Source organism: Gouania willdenowi, chromosome 8 (genome assembly GCF_900634775.1).
Source record: "Gouania willdenowi chromosome 8, fGouWil2.1, whole genome shotgun sequence".
Lineage (NCBI taxonomy): Eukaryota > Metazoa > Chordata > Actinopteri > Blenniiformes > Gobiesocidae > Gouania > Gouania willdenowi.
The window spans coordinates 15037937-15055306 of record NC_041051.1 but is presented as its reverse complement, the minus strand read 5'-3'; the positions used below and the strand labels follow the sequence as shown (position 1 = coordinate 15055306).

The 17370-nt window shown below is 36.1% G+C and overlaps 2 protein-coding genes across 2 annotated transcripts in view; both read right to left on the bottom strand.

Moving 5' to 3' along the window:
- abca3b (ATP-binding cassette, sub-family A (ABC1), member 3b) overlaps nucleotides 1-1647 on the bottom strand; it is a 39049-nt gene extending 37402 nt beyond the window's left edge. Inside the window, exons 1-2 of the mRNA XM_028455888.1 lie at nucleotides 1375-1647; nucleotides 528-614 (exon numbers count right to left, since the gene is read on the bottom strand). The gene's annotated coding sequence lies outside the window, so the exon portion shown is untranslated. The remainder of the gene's footprint in view (nucleotides 1-527; nucleotides 615-1374) is intronic.
- Nucleotides 1648-3795: 2148 nt separating this feature from the next.
- ccnf (cyclin F) lies at nucleotides 3796-16915 on the bottom strand. Its single transcript, XM_028455532.1, has 17 exons — nucleotides 16711-16915; nucleotides 15799-15953; nucleotides 15564-15670; nucleotides 15407-15474; nucleotides 14490-14686; nucleotides 13522-13575; nucleotides 13238-13342; nucleotides 13052-13129; nucleotides 12239-12393; nucleotides 10762-10926; nucleotides 10556-10679; nucleotides 10291-10471; nucleotides 10071-10158; nucleotides 8086-8185; nucleotides 7444-7574; nucleotides 5828-6006; nucleotides 3796-4619 (listed from the first exon to the last, which is right to left on the bottom strand). Exons 1-17 carry the CDS (start codon nucleotides 16721-16723, stop codon nucleotides 4177-4179), a joined length of 2343 nt encoding a protein of 780 aa, XP_028311333.1. The 5' UTR covers nucleotides 16724-16915; the 3' UTR covers nucleotides 3796-4176.
- Nucleotides 16916-17370: the final 455 nt, after the last annotated feature.

Below are 17370 nucleotides of genomic sequence, written 5' to 3'. Positions count from 1 at the left end.
CTCTCTGTTTCATGCTCATTAAAACTTAAGGAAACAAAAACTAGGGGAGGTCAGGGTTGGAAGAGCAATGACTTCCCACTGAGCAGCAGTAAAGCATTCCAATTTCTCAATAGCTGCAGTATTGTGAAATCATTAACTGATATTGGTGTTTAAAACTATTCAAGCTATTATTCAGCCTGAAATGTGGCAACACAGAAAGATGGGCCGATATAAAGAAAGTCAAATACAGGTGAAGAAATGTATCGTCTATATTTTTGCATTCTCACAAAATCTGAAGATAATGTGTTGCCTGGGAGACTGTATGGTTCCTGGTCTTACGATTGAATCGCATGACCTTTGTCACAACAATGTGAAAAATAAAACCACAGGGGGTGAGAAGAGAAGAAGAAGAAGAAGAAGAAGAACAAGAAGAAGAAGAAGAAGAAGAAGAACCATAAACAGTGGCTTCCTCTAAGGCATTGACCCAGACAGTAAAAAACAGTGAATTCCTATAAAATGACACTGAGGTGCGTGATCTTCTAACTCACCTTCTGGAGATAGTTCTTCCACAACAGAAGTCCAAATTGTTGCACAATAGCCATGTTGAAAAGCAGATATGTACGCAGCTCAGGTTGCTTTAGGAGGATTAGAAAAAATTGAAAATAATGTGAGGAGTCAGATCACTCAATTTCTGTTTATCAAAACATAAGAATAAAAATGGTGCCCTGGTTAAGATGTAATAATCAGTCAAGGAATACAACAATTTCATTAACAACAACAGCCTTAAAACGAGTTCAATGCCAGTGGTCAAAATAATATACAAGGAAAAACAGGTCATTCACAATTAAGCACTAAATTGGCATGACAGATCCTAATCTAACTTTGATAATAATCTATAATAGCTAATACAACTCTCTGCAATAAAATGAATAGTTAGGATTCAGGTATTCTATCTAGTTTACAATGTGATCAACAGTTATAGACAAAAGAAGGAGATGAATTATTAACTAAGTGACATGTTTATGCAAACAAGTCAAACGATTATATATAACAACATACTGGATGTCACAAATCATTTCACGTATTACACTAATAATTGTTTGTTTTTAGAGTTACCATTTCTAAATAATGTCAACGTTAGCGATAACCTACATACAATAAGCACCACCTTTTCTCTTTTCTGATTGGTTGAAATCGTCCCCATACGCTCTGTGATTGGACAATCGCGCTGCTCGTCACTCCCGAGGGACTTCGTCGACAAACACATTTGGGGATGAATTGAGTTATTATTGTGCTGACTCACGGACACGGTTATGTTTTGTTTTGTTCCACGCTATATAAACGCATACATGTCCTTAATGAAAATAATTTGAAGATACATGTATTCATAATTACCTTAAAAACAGGTTTTTAGGGTCCTTCTTCTTTCTGGTGAGACCGCGGTTGCTTCCTTATTGTGTTAACCCAGCAACAGACATCGCTGCGGGGCTTTGTCCTTTACCAACCCGGGTGATGCAGCGTCTCATTGGGATAGCCGGATGACAGAGGTGGTCTGAGTCAGGTCTGCTTCGCCGCTTTGCTGCTAGCTCGGCTGTGATATTGCACCAGCTCAACCTGGGAGTTCATCGCAAAAATTCGCGAGAAACGTCAACAAAACCCGTCACGTGACCCAGGTGTCACATGGGCTCACAGGGCGATTCAGCTCACTTCTGCACTTACAATAACATCCTGATAAAGATATTGAGTTTATTATACATGTACTGTGTACACAATGTATAGCTATAGACTTAATTTATTCAGAAACAATGTTTTCTTTCTTTTTTAACTGTCTTTTAATTTAAATACTACAGCAATGACTAATTATAAAATTGTAATTATATATCTTTATAATGCTTTACCTATGCTAATTCTCTTTAATGAATGTATTTATTTTTTTTTTAAATCAAAACAAATTTCCTATACATAATTGACCATGCAATATCATTTTACCAACATTTGTTGATATTTACTTGCACAGCGCGCCCCCTACTGCTGGGGTAACTTTTTACATTTAGCAACAAATCACGTTTAAAAGACGTACGTGAATTTTTTTGTTGCGTTTGACCAGATTTACAGCAATATTTGTATCAATTGTGATATTTTTTCTCCTAAAAATATGTCAATATAAAATGTAAATGTTAAGCATTAAATCTAAATCAATGTTAAATATGAAATCTAAATATAAATGTTAAATCGAAATATTAAATGTAGATGTTAGATAAATCTAAATACATCTAAATGTTAAATCGAAATATTAATATTTAGATTTCACAAATATTGTTGTAAATCTGGTCAAAACTAACATAAAAAACTGCACGTATTTTAATCGTTATTTGTTGCTAAATGTTGCAAAATAATTGCTGTTTCTTTTAGCAGGCACAACTTTACAATCGTTGCTTCATGATATATTTCTTTCACTAATGGACTTGTGCATGTAAAATTTTCATGATTTTTTTCAAAATTTAATTTTTATGAGTGAACTTGTCAGACAACTTTGTTCACTCTACTTTTTACAGTGGTCAAACATTTTAAAGCATTTTTACAATATTAAAACTAACATGGGGAGGAAATAGTTTTTATCTTTTTTAATATATATTTAAATATATCCTTGACTTATTTAACATCTTAGAGAATCTCAGTAACTGAAAACTTAGGAACCTGACCAAAGTGCTTCAAAATTATGTATAAAATGCACAAAAATGCAGGAATATCAGATGTAATTTTAATAGAATGAAAAGGTAAAGGTATAACCTCCACAAAATAAAGCTTTGCTTAGTGACTGCAAAATGGTCAAACGTTTTTTTGTTTTTAAATAAACACATTAAAATGATGGCGAGTTCCAAAAAACAATTGAGTGAAAAACAATGCTTTATTTCAACACTTATTCACATATCAGGTTTAATTAGAAAAACACAGCACTGTTTAAAAGCTTTTTTTGTAAAAAGGAAACTTTTTTTGTTAGAATAAGGCAAAACGTTTCAAGTAGTAGTGGCTTGTTCTTTGCCTTTCCTCTATTTATACATTTACTATGTACATTTTCTTTTTTTTTTATATAAAACACAGGAAATAACCAGTTACTTAAAACAGATATTTGCATTTACAGTCAGCAACACTTTTCTAGGCTTACTTTTCTTGAAAAAAAAAATAACCACAAGTAATGGTTTCCCTTTAGTGTAGCAACTGATGAACAAGAAGGTATGAATGTATCCTTTTGTGTTCAGTTTGAACATTTCACTGTGAAAACATACAGTAGGTTAAGACCCAATTACTATGGTTAATCCTAGAGATTAGGTACAACGTGTATCATGTTAATTTCCATTAAAAAAAGGAACAATTAATGGAACCTTTAGCTGGAGACTCGTGTCTATATCACCTGATAAGGAATACAATGACTCAGATGCTCTGGTTTTGAATAATGACGAGTTAGAAAAGCAGTAAATTCTCGTCAAAGAAACAGATCATAAAAGAACTTTCACAATTATTTTTTTTTCTATTCACTGTGAAAAGTAGAAAATCAACCACAGTACCTTTGGCAAACAGGTAAAAGAAGAACAATAAAGAACTCAAATAAGCGTATTTTCACACTTCAGCTGCAAACATTGTCATTTACCAGGTGATTGTTATCATTCATGGATGAAACCTATCAAATACAGATAGACTTTTATACCAACAGTGCACATCAGACATTCTAAACCAAATAAACAGTGTAAAATGTCCTTAGAAAACAAAACAAAAAATAACATTATGCAAGGTTGTATTGTTTTCACAGCTATCTGACATGATATGAGATAGGTTGTTGTAGGAGGCTGTAAACCCACTGAAATGTGAACCAAAGCACCTGAGGACAGTCAAGTCGTGTTCCAGTAGTTCCAGAGCCAACTGTGAATTCATTTTGGTTTACTGAGCTGTTGTTGGCACCAGGTCTATGCTTGGAAATGTAATTAAACGCAAAAACAATGCAAGGCGCCTTTTTTAAAAAAAAAAAAAAAAAAAAAAAGTCATTGTATGAGGCATTTGTCTCTAAACTCAAACACTCCTGATCCAGTAAACAATCAGTGCACACTGACAGAACCGAGTAACGCTATCAGAAGAAAACCAAAAGTGCTGGAGGTAATAACTAAGCAGACATTTGAACTGAACCATTTGGATAACTACGATCTATAGGCTCATAAATCCCCCACTGGCGGAATATTCGCCCCCTTTCAAATCATTTCCTTCCTCTTCCACCTCACCACCGCTATGAGCTGCGATGTTTTTCCTCTTTACTTGTTGGCTTGACGTCCCCCGGGGCCTCTGCATGGGCACGAGGAGGCGAAAGCCCTGCTGAGCATTAGCAGAAACACCCCCCAGGGAGTTGGTAAAGGTCTTAAATGTGTAGGGCATGAGGGAGGGGGAGCATGAAGATGATGGGCTGACAGAGGAGTATCCAGAGCTGTGAGGGTCTACGGGGAAAGAAAGGGGTTTTTGGTCTAAGTGATCATTGATGGCATTGTTTTGCTCCTCCTCACAGAAGCTGTCTTCATCACTGGACAGGGCGCGGCAGTGCTCCAGTCGGCTGTCTGCGTCAAACACTGGCTGGAGCCTGATGGACGTCATCGAAGCTATGGAGATCAGAAAGAGCAAGAAACTACGATTCATATTGTGTTCATTCGTGGTGGGATTGGATAAAAAATATTTAAATGGATTTTGGTATGTGACAATCAATGAAAACAATGAATGAGCAAAACCAAAAAAATGTTTTTATTATTTTCATCACAGAGTGCTAGGGCTGGGCGGTATGACCAAAAATGTATATCACGGTATTTTTCTAAATTCTAACGGTTTCACGGTACATGCATAATCAGGTGTTCACTGCATTTTCTACTGGTTGAAAATCAAAAAGGTTTATTTTGCCGAGTACAGTTTAAAAAAAAAAAACAGCACCTGGAATTTGACATGGGTAGTCGGTACGCGGAACAAAAAAACAAAAACACAAGCCAGCAGCAATAATAATAATAATAATAATAACAGTGATAAATATACGGATAAGGGATACATAAAGAATAAAGGATAAAGAAAAGATAAGAGAGAGGAATTATTGCAGTAGATTGACTTATGATGGTCTGTTTTACAACTGTTAACCTTTCTATTTAGAAGTGCAACGTTGAAATCACTGTAACCTCACAGCTTGATTGTTGTAAATATCTAAATATTTTTTGTATATTTGTATTATTTTTGTAAATAGCTGTATATTTGTATTATTATTATTATTAGTATTATCTATCCTACTTTATTTTCTACAACTGTAATGTGTGTGTATCTGATCCCTATTTTTTTTTAACAGTCTTTTACTTAATTATACACTTTTTTATTGTTGATTCTTTCATCTTTGTTAACATTTTTATTCTTTTATTTGTGATTTTTTTTCCCTGTGGCTGTAACAAAACCAATTTCCCCCTGGGATTAATAAAGGAATTCTGATTCTGAAAAGGGTCCAGTCTGAAATGCGGTGCAGCATTCAAATACACCGGTATGGCGGTATATTAAAAATTCATATCATAACAAAAATATTACCAGTATTGAATATGAACCAGGTATACCGCCCAGGCTCTGATTTTGGCTCTGAACCCTGGTCATCCTGTGTGGACGGCCAAAACCGCCTGCTCGGGTTAAAAAAAAAAGCGATTAACTGCGTTTATTTGTTTTAGGGTGTTATTCATCTGTAATTAATTAATCACAATAACGCGTTAAAGTCCCAGCCCTAGTTTTTATATGATTTCATGCTGTTAACACCCTGCGTTCACAACCCAGCTCCTTCCTCCATACTTACAGTCCTCCTCCCTCTCTCCCTCGCTCTCCTCCTCCCTGTCTCCCTCGTAGCCGGAGCAGGAAGTGTCCAGACTCCAGTCCAGGATGTCGTCCAGCAACATCTCCTCCTGATTGGACAATTCCATTGTGGGCGTGGCCACAAAGCTGCCTCTGTGGAGCTGCATGCCGTCATCACGTCTCCTTTAGAGAAATTGGACAAGCATGAGGGGGCTACAGTGAGTCAGAGGAGCCTGCCGCAGATGGCACAAACAAACACCTTCTGGATGGAAGGCTCACTAGTGTCTGTCATGGCACACGAGCTGGTCAGCCAGGACCAAAATGGCTAAAAGAGCATTAAGAATCTGTAACAGTGGACATCCATTTGTCATTACATCATTTTACATTAAAATATTTAATTAAAAAGATTAGGCATTCATTTAAACAAGGATTTTGACCTATAACTTTTTTTTTTATAATTTATGCCACTAACTGACCATTATTCAGGCAATAAATACCTTAATGCAACATTAAAGTAAGTAACGCCATAATTAATGAGATAAAAGTCTCCAGAATAAAATCTTTTGATGCACATTGCAGAAGAGAAAACAGATGTCGTGAAACCCTTTTGATATAACTGTGGACAAGGTTGGTGTCAATTATAATTGTAATTGATAATTAATTACAATTATGACATAATTATATTTGTAATTTAAATAAATCTGTTGCTCTTGTAATCATAACTCAGTTGTAATTGATATCAAAAATTGAAATCTAGGGGTATACTGACAGGAAAAATGCTCAGACGCCCACACCAGAAAACACTAATACCAATATTTTCCTGAATAAGGAATACTAACAAGGTAACCAAGAGAAAAGAAACAAATTAGATGATAGACAACATTTTTATGTATTTTATAGCTGATTTGAGACATGGGTCAAAACCCGTTACCAAAAGAGATGCTAACAAAAAGCTAACACAAAATGGGCAAAAAATTGATTTAATTGATTAATCAAATTTGTAGATAAAAACTATTTTTATTTTGCAAATTCGAGTTTAAAAAAAATAATAAAAAAAAATAAAAAATTTTACCACAGTTTTTTCAGACTTTTTTGCGTTCCGATGTGAACCAGCCCCCTCTTTGTTTAAATGTGTTTACCCTTTGAGTACGTCATGTGTATGCCACAGGCATGTCAAATGTTTTATTCACACTATGCTGAGATGCTATGGGAAGAGTTTATTTTTTTAACGGTAATGTTATAAAATATGTAGTTATCTGATTTATTAATCAGAAAGTTTAAGCTATCGTGAAGTTGCTGCTGCACTTTTGCTTAAACCTGGGTTAAAGCTTGAACTTGCTGAATGACAGAGCCTCATTTACTTTTTATTTTGGGATTGTTTTATGCTTTCTCGAATTTTGCTTTAAAAAATCTGAGATTTTTTTTTAGGTAAAATCGCCCAGCCCTATTGATAACGTAATTTCATTTTAAGGGAAAAATAATCCTATTTTTAATTGTAATTGGCTATGGTAATCATAACTGAAATGTAATTGACAGAAACTCTGCCTGTAGATGTGATGCACAAATTCAACACAACACAACAGCTGACGATGTATGAACACACTTGTCTGCTGGTTTTACCTTTTGCTGCTGGATGGAGAGGCGAGGAAGGTGTGGATATCTGATGGTTGTCCTGCTGGACTGAAAGTCTCCATTTGAGGCTCCACCTCAGGAATCCCCAGGACCTGACACAGGTCTCCATAATCCATCACCTTATTACGACCAAACAAAAAACAAATTAGTCCCAACCCTGCAATGACCCATTATTAGGGCTGGGACGATATCCTTTTGTCCTAATACATGGGTGTCCATGTGATTTATATTGAGATTCTGATTTAATACGTTTTGTGATTCGGTTGTAACAATTATGGTTATTTTAATTCATTTGCTTTTTTTTTTTTTTTTAATCGAAAGTTAATGTTTTATTATACAAAGTGCACTACAAAACAAGGGGTGTGATACAATTCACATGTGACAATACGATATATCCCGATACTAAACAATGCTATACATCACGATATATTGCAATATCAATGATTACATATTTCACCTTTTCACGTACAAAAATGGTATGAAATACAATTTATTTAATTTTTTCAAACTTGCGAGAACAAGTAAATGGTAACTTTTTCAAAATAAATCCTGGGAAAAATATCCATTTTAATATCATCACAAAAAGCGATATATTGAAAATCAATATTTCCTACCACCCTTACTGTTTACCTTTTCTTTGCTGATGTCTTGGTAGGCTTCGTCTTCAAACCGTTGCTTGACACCGGTCAGTGAAATGTGTCTGTAATCTTTTGGTACATCTTGACTGAAACTGACGAATGACAGACGGCGAGAGGAGAAAAAGAAAGAAAAAAATGAGTTCACCCCCACTTTGATCTGTGCATCTCTCTAATTAACTCTTGAGGACAAATCTTGTTACTTGTCCATTTGGTAATTCTAAATTTGTCAATACAATGCAAAGCTATCAAAGTGACTCACCCTGGGGCCTGTCTCTGTGACTCACTGGGTGATTCACTAATGGTTACATACTGCTGTCTCATCCACCTTGTGGTTCTCTCCTTACTCGCTTAACGTAACAGCCCTCCATTATTCTGCTCATCAGATGTTAGGAGCAGTTTAATATCCAATCAATATGAATATGTGAACGTGCTGAAAACATATGCATCGCTAATCAATTCCAATTTGTGAATGTTTTATGGAGGAAAGCTCAGAGGCAGCAGTCAAAAGTGATGCTGCCATTGTTTGTTTTTATAACACCCTCTTGTATAAGTCTCACTGACTGGTGAATTGGTGAAATTGCAGTCATACATACATAGCTGGAAAAGTGGAACAAAGAAATCAGAGTACAAGCGTTCTTTTGCCGAGAAGTAAATTACTGCCCAAAGCAGGTGGCAAACAGCTCTCTATGCAACTGCCTTTTGACTGAACTAAATTGGTGACGATAAGGGGCAACTTAACCTCAGCAGGGCTTTACAGCTTTCATTCAATGTAGTTAAATACAATACTCAAAGCAATTCAATCTATGTTCAACTCAGCAGGACACTTCTACACTACACGCTTACGTTTGAGTGGCCCTTAGAATAAATGATCTCCAACAGCTATGGTGCTGATTCTTGTATGCACAGATGTAGTCTTTGCAAAATGTAGCACAAAGGGAATCAGGCTGGTTCTCTAATAATGATCAACATACCCTTTCCATAAGTGCTGATCATGTACAGCAATGATTCTTAAACACAGTACCTGGAACCGTCCAATCACCCTTACATTTGGCCCGAAATCTCACACAGTCATGTAAATAGAGGCTTCTAACGTGACGTGTCACCAGATAAACTCATCACCAGCTCAGCTAACACCAGTACCAGTGCCTTTTCAGATTTGAATGTAATCTGAATAATCAATAATCTAAATAATCTGTTGGCGCTGAATTGTAAATAATGAGATTTTTTTTCCCCATTACAGGTTGCTTTCTCCGTTTCACAACGTGAATTCAGTTTTCCAAAATCACGGATTTGACAAATCTGAAAACTAAAAAACAATAAAACAATAATAAAATCAATAGTCATTTCACAAAAGTGAGCAATATGTATTATTAATGACTTATTTTATTATAAAATAATGCTAATAATGTTTAAGGCAAAGTCACAATCACTTCTACACTCTAGGTCTACAAACATTATTCCATATTTAAGAGGTGCTTGTAATTTCTCTACACAAAAAAGATGTTAAAGGAATTAAAAGGAGATGTATTTCTGTTAGTGGAGTGAAACACTGGAATGATGCGAGTGCGAACCTAAAACATTGTGAATTATTTTAAATTTTAAAGAATTTTCTTTCTGAATGTTATAGAAGATTTGAATGTTTTTGTTTTTATTAATTGCATTTTGGAAGAGGGTAGTTCATTGAATCTATGTTTTTTTCGGGAGTAGGCTGGGCTTAAAATAAGCATTTTGTGCTTCTGCCTGTTTTGTCACTAATTACTATAGAGTTGTTGTTGTTTATGAGCTGTGAAATCTGTTGATGTTATGGTAAATTAATTAATTATAAAAAAAAGAAAGAAAAAAAAAAGAAGAGAGAATCATGAACACCTTTAAATGGAATAGCACACATGCTTGAAAAACAACACCAAACTTATTTTGCAACTGCTATTGATCCTCTGAACAGTTTGAAAAGAAAAACAAACTGAATAACATCCTCACCACTTGACATAAAGCAGCACAGAAAGTGGCACGAGGTCGTCCTTGGAGAAGCCTGTGTAATCGTGTAAAATTGTGGGCCAGATGGGAGCTGGAGAGGGAGAGAGCACAAACGCAAGTCAGCGTGACCATAACCTACAAACAGAATAACGCATTTAACTCAGTTTGTCTACATTAGCTGCAGTAGTGAATCATTGTGAGCCTCTGAGTGTTATCTTATTACCACAGTGATGTAGTGCTCGTGTGAGCAACAATGCAGCACAGGCTAGTTTAGCAGGCGGAGGTCTGGAGAGAGAGGAGTAGAGCAGCGACAGCTCACAGATGTAGCTGAAGAGATGCGACGTCCGCCTCTCGAGTGGGAGCAGGAGCAGCAGCACCTCCCCGTAATCCAGCAGTGTTGGACTCTGAGAGATTTCAAAACAATACAAATACAATTAGTCTATTGATTTCATTGATTTTTATTTTTTAATTTGTGCAGAATCCCTCACCCTGATGTTTCCCTCCAGCACAGACACAACCTCTCCCATCATTCGCACCAAGTCCTCATATTTATACGTGTTGTCTGTGAGCCACACAGCTTCACGTATGGTCAGGATTTCTTTACTGATATAGCTACAAAATAAGAATAACACTGTTTTAGAAATCGTGTTGTTGTTGTGTCGTTACACAGCAGCCACAAGGATGAACCCCTCACCGAGTACAGACCACCATGCAGGCGATTCCCAGTAACTGGAGGCGGGCCTTGGGGACAGAGCGCCGAGCCAAATAACGATCCACACAGCTCACCGTTACATGGAGAGTCAGGCTGGAAAAGTCCTTCATGGTGGTCACCTCCACCAGCCAGTCCACAAGGATGTACCTACACACAATATCGGAGCCAGGTAGCGTGAGAACTGTGCAGCACACTAATGACTGATCAAATTATTTAAAATGATTGTGCCATTGTAAAGTAATCATTATATATACATCTACTGATAATTATTATAATTTAAAAAAATATCAGGTTAGGGCTGGGCAATATAGACCTTTTCATTTACAAGCACATCTTCAATTATTCATGTTAAATTACAACATCACTACGATTACGGTGGCCGACATTTTTTCAAATTACAACGATTATTTTCCCCCCTGAAAATCAATTACAATCTCTATTACTAAAGTTAATTTACAATTAATTGCAAATACTGAGTTTGAAATAAAAAAAAAACCCATATTTATTACTACCTTCCTCTTGTGTTAGCATCTCTTGTGATAATGGGTCAAAACTGACCCATTATCATATTATGTCATAAATCAGCTGTAAAATACACTAAAAAATAATATCGATCACCTTATTAGTTTCTCATCTCTTGATTACTTTGTTAGGCTTCCTTATCCCTAAAAATATTGATATTCATATTTTTGGTGTGGGCGTCTGAGCCTTTTTTGTGTCAATATACCCCTAGAAATGGTAAAATGACAGGTAAACTTGATCTGAAACATATTTTAATAACTGTTAAGCCATAGAACTATAACATGGTACCCCAGTTTCGCGTTTAATTAAATTGTAAATGACAGTTTTGATAGAATGTTCATGGCAATTATTAAAGTCAAATATCTGAATTCAATTACGATTACAACAGCAATAGATTTTTTGAATTACGACTACAACTACGCCACAATTGTAATTAATTAGCAATTACGCGAGTACAATTATAATTGACCCTAACCCCGATATAGACCAAAACTCATAATTCAATATTTATCGTCAAAATGACGACATAAATCTCAATTTTAATTCAAATCTGACCAAAAAGACAAATCTGGATTAAATTTGCTGTTGCTAAATGCCACACGGACATTTATTAACAAACAGTTGCACAAAATGTGTTTAGGGATAGGACGCATTCACAAATCCATCTGTGATTTTAATGCTGTTCTGAAAAGTAGCAAAAGCAGTGACTCCAAAAACAAGTGTTTAAAAAAAATAAATAAATGCTATGATTATTAGATTTATCGACATAGGCAATATTGTCATTTTCCGTATCGCCAAAATAGAAAACTCAATATATCTTGACTCTCGATATATCGCCCAGCCCTAGATCAGGTAATCAGATTCATCGAGATAAAAATAAATCTAATCATATTGGTCCCAGTAACAGTTTGGCAATATATATTTACTGAAATTGTACCTCATGGTGTCCTTAATGCTTTTCCTGAGAATGGCATTAATGCAATGTTGGGATGCTGGATTAGAGGAGCTGAACACCTGCGCCACCAGGTCAGAGCGAGCTTTTGGCTCCAAACCCAATGGATTCCCACTGCAATAGACTTTAGCCAGGGACAACTGTGGACAGGAAACCATGTGTCAATGATGAGTAAACTAAATGATGAGTCACTGAAATCTGAAGGAAAGAAGAAAAACTAAGTGTTTCAATTACAATTACAGTGACCAGCATTTTTTCTAATTACAATTATTTTTATCCTCAAAAAGTAAATTACAATAACGCTCTTAATTACTAAAGTTCAATTAACATTAATCACAATTACTGAGCCAAAAATAGTAAACCTTCTTCTTGTGTTAGCTTTCTGTTAGCATTTCTTATGATAACGGGTCCTAAATCAGCTCTAAAATACACTAAAAACTAATTCCTATCTATTGGTCACCTTGTTGGTAAGCTTCCTTATCAATGAAAATATAGGTTTTAATGTTTTTGGTGTGGACATCTGAGCATTTTTTGTCTCACTATACGCCTTGATTTCATTTTTTTTTTTTATGGTAAAATGTGGGAAAGCTTGATATGAAACATATTTTAATAATTGTTAACTACATATGTGTAGAACTGTAACATGGTTCCCCAGTTTTGGGTTCAATTATAGAATTTTCCTGACAATTACAATTACAACTCAATAACAATTTAATCACGCAGTTAGAATTATAACTGACCCCAACGCTGTCCACATGATAAAAGCCTTGGAATGTTGATCACTTCCCTCACACTCACCTGTGCTTCCCAGCATCCTTTGCCAGCATAGTCCCTGAGCCTTCGTATGCACTGCAGGTATCTTCCTGGATCTGAAACCTGGCAATCATAAAACCAACGCAGTTGTTTTAACTTTGTGAGTCGTTTTGACTTAAAGATGAGCAGTAAGGTCTGTGTTTGAACAGGAATATCAAGGGAAGCACTCACAGCTGCCTTACGGCTGTGCTCCCACAGCAGGTAGGAGCTCTGAACACACCCTGCCAGCGACGACTCCTCTAGCATCGATACGGCATCACAGTGTTTGTTATCCTCCTGGAAAACACAACAGGTTTACTACAATCACGAATGCTACATTCATTCCTAAAATGATGCCAAAGCTAAACATATCTGTAGTATTGCTATTGCCCCGAGGGCGTGGTTTTAGTTAGCTTTAACAATAGCCAAGACACAGAAACTGGGATGAATAACCACACCCAGGCGGTTTCACTCACCTCGAAAAGTTGCAAAACTCTGGCCAAGCAGTGCAACAGGGGCCCCCTCTTCTCCTGTGGAAGGAAAGACAGACAAACAAACAGATATCGATTAAATGAAACCGTTATTATGTTGTACCCAGGGACCACAGATGAGAATTTCCTTTATACCTAACTCTGGCTTGACTTCTTTTTTTTTTGAATAGCCCCTGGCAAACAAACTAATAATAATAAAAAAATATATATATATTAATTTATTGTTTAATAAAAAGGTTGATCGGGTGGCAAAAAGCCACAACATAATGAGAGGAAGCTGCCTGTAACTTTGCCCTATACAGTACTGTGGTGGCAGTTTTATTACACAGGGTTCCTACAGCTTTAGTCAAATTAAATTCAAGACTTTTTATTGCTATTTGAAAGCAAATTTAAGACCAACTTCACAGTAAACATAATTGGGGAAAAAAATGGGGGAAAATACACAAAAAACAGTCTAAAATAATTCAAATCACACCAAAAACTCAAAATAGCTACAAAAAAGCCAGAAATCTATAAAACAACAACAAATATACAAAAATAAAAACCATTAAGAAAAATATTTGTTGCACAGGCAATTTTCATTAAATTTACATTTTCCCATGTTGTTTATAATTTTTTATTTTATTTTTCAATGAATGTTACCCTTTATTTTGAAATGTGAGACCAATTACAATCATACTTATTATGTGCTAAAATCTAAGACTTTTGAAACATTAATTGAAGACATTTTAATGACAATTAATTTTTAGAATCAATAATTTAATGCCTTTTAATACTTTTTAAGGATAAAATTGTGAGCAAATATGACTTAACAGTACTGTTTTTGACCAAAAACTGTATTAAAATACAAACTTTACATGCCGGGCATCAGGGTTATTTAATTAAATGTTGTTTTTATATTAGGATAAATTATCCAGAGTGACACCACATGAATTGTCATTATTAAAACCCACCACATTGTTATCGCACTCAGCCTTGAGACGATCAAACACCACGGCCTTGCAGCAGCTGCCAGTGGGCGACCACGGTGGACGGATGAACACCCAGATGAAGGGATCGGCTGCAGGAGAGCGCAGGCTCTCTGCCAGACTGAAGAAGTGGGAGGCCTTTCGGCCACACACGTCTGCTCGGCCCTCGTCGCTCAATAATGCTGGAGGCGCGAGAGAGAAGGCACAAGTGAAGAGGAGATATAATCGCATATATCAGTGGTTCTCTTACTTTTTGCTCAGAATTCTGTGGAAAAGCAACTATGGAGCATAATGATGGAATGAATGAGTGATAACACATTTTGAAAAACTGAATTGAAGATTTCTATCATAATTTTGTGTGTTTTTCGTGTCATTTTGAGTATTTTGTTGTTTATCTGTTCTTTTTATTATTCAGTATATTTTTCTCTTATTTTGTGTGTTGTTGGTATTATTTAAAATATTCTCACAATGTGTGTTTTCTGTGTCGTTTGGTTGTTTCTTATGTGGTTTTGAATGTTTATCTGTTATTTTTGCGTGTTTTTCTCTCATTCAGTGTGTCTGTTATTTTGTGCGCTGCTGATAATAGTAAGTATTTTTCTCTCTTAATGTGTGTGTTTTAATGTCATTTTGTGTATTTTGTTGTTGTCTGTTCTTTTTAGTATTCAGTATATTTTTCTCTTATTTTGTGCACTTTTTATTGCTTGGTGAGTTGTTGGTAATATTTTGTACGATTTTCATTTGTTAACTAAAAATAAACATTCTAAAACTCCATATCTTTTTATGTTTTTATTTGTAAATTTTCCTCTTTCTCTCAAGTATCCCAAGTAGTGCCCTTGCGTACCTCCATTTGAGAAACACTGACCTATACGATCATTAAGAGGATTCTAAATGAGCCAACTTACGCCCTTCGTTGTACAGGAACGCAATCCCAAGCTTCACAGCGGCTTCAAAATTCCCTTTTTCAGCAGCTCTGAAAGATGTTTTAAAAAAAAACAAAAAACATGTAAAAACCTTGACAGGCAAATAAGATGAAACTTTTTTATAGGAAATGAATTGAACCTTTCAAAGAGCCATAGAGTATTAGGGGAAGGCCACTTGTCTCTGAAACTGACCCTGGCCCAGATACTGGAGTGGTTATCAACAATATCCCGCAGCTGAGAGTGAACCTGCAACAAAGATCCAAACAAATTGATTTTCAAAAAAAAAAAAAAAAAAGACGGTCCCAATTTAGCAGAACTGGTGGTCACAGCACACACATGAAGGGGTTGTGTGTGTGACAGAGGGAATCACTCACTGCTCTGATGGACAGGAGATCCTCTGCTGACAGGCACTGGAGTACACACAGAATCACCTCCTCAGGTAAAGACAGGAGGGTCACGGCTGAGGGACGCTTACGAATCCGCTTGCGAGCCGGAACCGAGTAACATTTTGAGCAATGGCAGTGAAAAACTGAAAGACAAAAAGGGGAAATAAATAAAAGTGAAGACATTTAGTAGATTATACAGCATGCACAGATACTAGGGTGGCACATTTCAACTTCAGCTGCTGCACAAAAGTCAATCACAAAGAATGTGACAACTGAGTGTAAAGCTTATTAACACCTTTGGAACAAATATTTCTGTTTGCACTTCATTAAAGCAACAGGCACACCATGGTGAGGACTGAGGACACATGTCTACACTTTCAAAGCGACAAAACATCAGACTTAGTTGGTTTTAACTAAGATCCTCATGGTGAAAACATTTTAAACATGTAAATAAGATACTATAGAAAGTAAATAGCCAAGTTGAAGTGATAAACAACTGTTTAATGCGATGTCTGAATGATCTGAATGGTTGAAGCACACATCAAGTGAGCGCCCAAATTTCCCTCCTGTGGGTTAGCATTATAGGCGTTTAGCTTTTTTTAGGCTCAAAATGTGCCATACGACTAACAATTATTATGACAACAAATCACAGAATGGGTGAAAATGTACTACGGTGAATAAAGAATGGATACTTTAATCAAACAGGGCTGTAACTTAGAGAGGGAGTCCATGGCTACATTATGTAACGCTACCGTCAGCTAGTATGAGTTTAGCTACAATTTATGTCACTCAATAATCATCCAACACACGTTTACAAACAGCCATTGAACACTAAGTGCATCATTTTATAAGTTCGAGGTGAAAGTGAAACTTTAAGAGTATAATGTGATAGTTACTTACCGCCCGCTTTCATTGCAAAGCAGTGATCCTTCCTCAATGGAACCAGTAGTTTATAATGCCGAAAAGAGACGTACACTTTGTAATAGTAAATATTAGGTTCGACGCACCTACAAATGTGATTATTTTACCGGTGATATATACGATAAAGTACAGTAATAGTCTCTGTGTGTTGCTATAGTGGCTGTAAATGTCCGCATAGCCTAGTATTAACTCATTGGATTCAAATTCACACACGAGTCCTCACTGGTTAACCACGCCCCTAAAAAGGCTTTATGTCCCGCCCTCACTCAGTGTTTAAACTCCACATTCAATCTGATTGGTTGAGAGTAACACCGCCTTTTTAAAATACTACGTCGTTTTGATTGGCTCACATGACAAATGCCAAGAGACGATTGGTTCACTGTCGTAAATTGTAAAATATTAAAGGCCCATTGGAGAACGTAACACCTTTTCGAAGTACGCGCTCGTGAATGAGACGTAACTATTGGCTGACCTGATTACGAAGCATCCTGAAAGTCCGCCTTCTTTAATGAACTGTGGGAAATGAAGTTTAAGGGGTTATTGGATTTAAAGGTAACATGTTTAAAGGGCCAGTGTAAGAAAAAAGAGGGCAGCACGATATTTTAGTAAACCTCCCCGAAATAATAAAACAGTAGAACT

Bases quoted from the DNA above. Each gene is read 5' to 3' on its own strand.
- ccnf (XM_028455532.1), bottom strand. The intron at 15,671-15,798 runs GTGAGTGATTCC...TCTTTGTTGCAG, and splicing joins ATCTCCTGTCCATCAGAGCA to GTTCACTCTCAGCTGCGGGA. The intron at 13,343-13,521 runs GTGAGTGAAACC...TGTGTTTTCCAG, and splicing joins GAGTTTTGCAACTTTTCGAG to GAGGATAACAAACACTGTGA.